This window comes from Lepidothrix coronata, unplaced genomic scaffold (genome assembly GCF_001604755.1).
Source record: "Lepidothrix coronata isolate B3197 unplaced genomic scaffold, Lepidothrix_coronata-1.0 Scaffold59, whole genome shotgun sequence".
Taxonomy (NCBI): domain Eukaryota; kingdom Metazoa; phylum Chordata; class Aves; order Passeriformes; family Pipridae; genus Lepidothrix; species Lepidothrix coronata.
The window spans coordinates 3,648,143-3,653,334 of NW_016690239.1; the positions used below are offsets into that span (position 1 = coordinate 3,648,143).

General features: G+C 48.6%; 1 protein-coding gene across 1 annotated transcript; it reads left to right on the top strand.

Annotated features, from left to right (window-relative positions):
• Positions 1-1,153: 1,153 nt before the first annotated feature.
• Positions 1,154-3,815, top strand: OTUD1 (OTU deubiquitinase 1). The gene has a single exon (XM_017817272.1). The coding sequence runs from the start codon at positions 1,311-1,313 to the stop codon at positions 2,604-2,606; it is 1,296 nt and encodes a 431-aa protein (XP_017672761.1). The 5' UTR covers positions 1,154-1,310; the 3' UTR covers positions 2,607-3,815.
• Positions 3,816-5,192: the final 1,377 nt, after the last annotated feature.

A 5,192-nucleotide genomic window follows, 5' to 3' on the forward strand; every position in this document is an offset into this window, starting at 1 on the left:
AGAATAAAAAAGTAAGATGGATGTGAAAACTGTTCCCATAAATATCCAAATTTTTTTGCATGAAGGATTTCAGCATTTTTTCTTCAACATGCAAGTTAGTTGAGCAGCTCAGAATATGTTTTCTGTGTAAAGAGAATTCCATATCGTGTTGCTGGTGACCCTGGAATCAACTGCAGAGACTGAAGACAGGAAATAGATCCCTGAAAATGGATCCAAAACACAACCAAAGCTCCAAAGAAAAAATTATTTTTGACATTGCAGTCTGTTGCAAGTGATCCTCATAGTTCTATATTTTTAATTATATGTATTATGGATATATTTAATTAAATATATACTATATATATTTAATTAAATATATACTATAATTTACTAATGTAAGTGGAATGGGAAAAGAAATGTTTCAGAATATACGAATAGAAGGTTTTCTGTTTTTTTTTTTTAAGTTCTACAATCTACAGTTGGATCACTAATACTTTTCTGAAGATATTTGAGACTGTAGGATGGAATCCAGAATATTTTTTTTTTAAATCACTTCGAAATGGCATATGTCAGTACCTTCTTTTCCTCTTTTGTTAGGAATGAATGTCTCTGTTAGCATCTGATCATGGTGTAAAACTGGTGTTTCTTGGTCAGCATGTCAGAAAGTAATCAAATCCAGTGTGCGTGGATCACGTCATCCTCCACGGACAAAGACTTAGATATGACTTTATTTACACCACAGTCGAGGCTAAAAGACATGGCTTAATTTTAGGACACTGCAGGCACTAATAAACCAAGTATCAACGATCTTGGTGAGACCCGTATTTTAGACCAGGTCTCTCCTGTCGTTACGCCGTGGTTTATATCACACTTTTTATACGCCCGCACCGCATTTTCCAGAGCCGGGCTGCAGGCGGACGGGCAGCAGCGTGTGCCAGCAGCTGTCGGAACACTAAAGACCGGCCGCGATGATCCCGATCCCGATCCCGATCCCGATCGCGGCCCGGGCGCGGATCCCGGGCCGTGACAGCGCGCGCGCGCCGGCTGGTGCGGGGGGCGGGGCCCCGTGAGGTCACGCGCGCGGCCCCGCCCCCCCGCCGCGCTCCCGCAGCTTCCAGAAGGGCCGGGCCCGCGGGGGGGCCGCGCCGGTGGCGCAGTTGAAATTGCCGCGGCCGCGGGGCCCGGCCGGGGCGGGGCGGGCGGTGATGCCCTTGTTTATTTTTACCCTGGCGGTTCATCCTCCTCGGCAGCCCCAGCGCGGCCCCCGCCGCCGCTCCCCGCCCCGGCTCCGACGGCGCCGCCTATAAAGCGCCGCCCGCGGGGAGCCGAGGATGCAGCTCTACAGCTCCGTGATCACCCACTACCCGGCGGGCGCCACCGCCGCAGCCACCGCGGCCTCGCCGAGCTCCGCCGCCGTCTTCAAGGTCTCCTTGTCGCCGGGACCCTCCCCCGCGGAGGCACCGGGAGCCGCCGACGCCGCGGGCCCCAGCGCGGCCGCCGAGAGCCCCGCCAAGGACAGCTTCATTCCCGCGGGGGGAGGCAGCAGCGCCGCCGCCATGCCCGCCTTCTCGTCCTGCCTGGAGGTGATGCCGAGCGGCCCCGCGGCGGGCCCGGCCGGGCGGCCGGCGGGCGGCCCGCAGTTCAGCTCCTGCACGCAGGTCACCGTGAGCCGTCGGCGGCCGTTGGAGCGGATCGTGCCCATCCGGATCGTGCAGCGCGCCGAGGCCGCCGCCGAGCTGGTGCCGGGCTCGCCCCGCAGCCGCGCCTGGCTGGAGGGCATCTTGGAGAGCGTGCGGCAGGCCGGGGCCGACGGCGAGCCCGCGGCCGAGGAGCCCAGCAACCGCAGCCTGCGGCTCAGCGAGCACTGCCAGGCGCTGCAGGCGGCGGCCGCCGGCGCCCAGCCCGGGCTGGCCCCCGGGTGCGGCCCCGCCGAGCGCAGCGCCGGCCCCGCGCAGCTCCCCGGGCCCGCGCCCGGAGAGCAGGAGGAGGAGGTGGCGGGTCCCGAGGTGCGGCGAGGGCCCGGCGGCAAAGCGGAGCGCAGCGAGAAGCTGGCGCTGTACCTGGCCGAGGTGGAGAAGCAGGACAAGTACCTGCGGCAGAAGGGCCGGTTCCGCTTCCACATCATCCCCGACGGGAACTGCCTGTACCGTGCCGTCTGCAAGGCGGTGTACGGGGACCAGCGGCTGCACGGCGAGCTCCGCGAGCAGACTGTCCACTACATCGCCGACCACCTGGACCACTTCAATCCTATCATCGAGGGCGACGTGGGTGAGTTCCTCATCGCCGCCGCCCAGGATGGGGCCTGGGCCGGCTACCCGGAGCTGCTGGCCATGGGGCAGATGCTGAACGTGAACATCCACCTCACCACGGGCGGTCGGCCCGAGAGCCCCACCGTTTCCACCATGGTTCACTACCTGGGGCCCGAGGACCCGACACGGCCCAGTATCTGGCTGAGCTGGCTTAGCAATGGGCACTACGATGCTGTGCTGGACCGCATGTGCCCCAACCCAGAGTACGAGGCGTGGTGCAGACAGACTCAGGTACAGCGCAGGCGGGATGAAGAGCTGGCCAAGTCCATGGCAGTGTCCTTGTCCAAGATGTACATTGAGCAGAATGCCTGCTCATGAGACCACCTGGGCCACGGGCTGGGAGCTTTGCTGCAGGGACTGAGACAGAGAGAAGGCGTGCTGGCTGTGATGGTGATGCCTTAATCCTTAATGAAGCAGCAGCACCCCAGACTGGGAAGGACTGTAGATTGTGGGGGATAAATACAAATGTATTTGTAATATTCTGTTGTAAAAACTTAGCCTCAGATTATTTGCAAGCAGATTTCTCTGTATGTTTGTGTCTCCCCTCCCCACTGTCTATTTTCTATAAGAATGTATTTTTTGCACACTATTTTTAAACTGTTACCTCCATCTTCTACATCTTACATTAGTATCTGGCTTTCAGCTGTACAGCCAAAAACATTTGTAAACAGTTTTTGTAAATAAGGCTTATGATGTAACAGCTATTTTTGCTGTGTTTTTTACCCATAAACCTTATATTTTTACCAGATGAAGTTGATGTAAAACTGACCCCCCCCCATTGATGAAAATATTGTGAGTATTTTCTTGCAAAATTAAACCAATGGCTTTTGTAAAAGTGCAGCAAAGTAAGAACAGACTGCTTTTAGGAACAGTTGCTTTCTCTGCCTGGAGCACAGAACAGGTCCCTTGAGCCAGTTGGAATGCAGCTACACGTGAACAGTACAGGGAGCAATTGACTCTTCTGTATTTAATTACTGTTTTGAGTAAACTGACCTCTTGTTGCCTGGTTGGCTCACCCTCTGCTCCATTTATATTATTTATCTTTAATAACAGAACGTTAATTTGCAATAGAATGTTGTGACTAGATAATAGTCTCCTGCTTTGGCAGTAATTGCCTTGGCTGCACCTCAGTGTTTGTGTTCTTGTTTTTCTGGGGTTATGGTGTCTTTTGTATAAGCCCTGCTTCTTTTTTGGCACTGGTATTGCTCCAACAAATCATTATCTGATCACAACATTTTATTCACTTGATGTTATTTTCTAATCAAGAAATCAAGAGTGGTATTCTACAGTATGGTTTTAAAGAAAAAAAGTATTTAAATTGAGGTTTGTATGGTTTGCTGGGTCAAACATTTAAATGTTTCCAATCTGAATTCTGTCTCTTTCTGATTAACTTGTTAGGTATATTTATTAAGTAACGCAGTTTGTACTTTTTTATTTTGTAATATATTGTGATTTTGGAATTTATACTGTATTTGTATAATAGGAATATTCACAGCTAAAATGGAATGAATAAAGAATATAATTTTACTTGTGCTCTTTTTTTCTGCCTTCTGTGTTCCTGGTGTGGTGAAGAATTGTGGGTGGGTTCATAGGACCTTTTATTTAGTTTCTCTGCCTTAGTTTCCCCTATTAAAAGATGGGAAGAAGGAGCATAGTACTTTACAAATGTGAACCACTGGTAACTCTGGTGTCTGTCAATATGTGAAAAAAGAGCAAGCATTTATAGACAATTGAACATCTCTAATTATTTTGTTTTTGTAAGAGATCTTAGTTTATGTGTTTGCCGATGAGAAACACTTTTGCATCTTAATATGCCTTAGAAGAGTTCTCAAGCATAGTGCCTGAGCTGGTAATAGCAGTGGTTGTTAGGAGCTGGACCGTGCACACTTGGGCTTGGACATTGGTATTTGGGAATCTCCTTTCTGCACTGATCCCAAACTTGCTTGAGATTTGTCCTGTCACCAGTCATACCTTGGCACCCTCTTGTTACTTGAATAGGGGTGACATCACAAGGAAATCCAGCTTTTTACTCCCCTTACAAGATGGAAATGTCTTGCAAGTTGTTAAACAGTACTCTGTGTGTGTGTGCGTGCATGCGTGTGCTTATAAATCAGTCCCTGATCTTACAATATTAGAAGGCCCCATCCTTAAACAACAGGAGGGTACTGGGTTAAAAATAGGGTTAAAAAGTAACTAAATAGCTAAAATGCATCAGTCTTAATTGAGCATAGGTGATAAAAGAGCTGCAGGATTGATTGTGTATATATATGGTTTATGTGGCACAAAGAGTAGATTTAAATACTATGTTATTTCAAAATATTGGTAAATACCGACTATATTTATCTCTATTTTATTCACACATACAGTCGTACTTTAAAGTGTAAATAGTGGTGGAAAAAAGCGAGTCCTTCTAGTCCACTACTGCTTAACTACTGAATCTTTGGAAAGCTGTTTTGAGGTGAGGGCAAGGCAAAAGTGCAGACATGAATGTGTTTGTGAGGAATAGAGGTGGCTACTCAGGTGAGAAAAATGGCTGCTCAGGTGATTCTAAGCACGAAAATATTAATACAGCATCACTAAATATCAGTAATGTGTTTGACTGATTAAAAACTTTATATCCAAACTGCTTGGGATTTGGGTTGGATAAGATTAATTCATTCAAAGTTGTGAGTATCCCAAACTTTTTTAAAAAAACACATTTATTTTACGCAGTTTAAAATTCCCAGCTGTATCGTAAATTGTGATTACAAATTTTGTGTTTTGCTGCACAAACCTTAGAAATAGTAGGCAAAGCAAAGAAGGATTGATACTGCATAGCGTTCACTGCGTGTCATAAAATTGATATTAAAATAGCACAAATAAAGAAGTAGCGTTCAAAACAAACAGTGCAGGACCCTGGGATGA

Coding starts and splice junctions, on each gene's coding strand:
- OTUD1 (XM_017817272.1), top strand. CDS start 1,311: ATGCAGCTCTACAGCTCCGTGATCACCCACTACCCGGCGGGCGCCACC.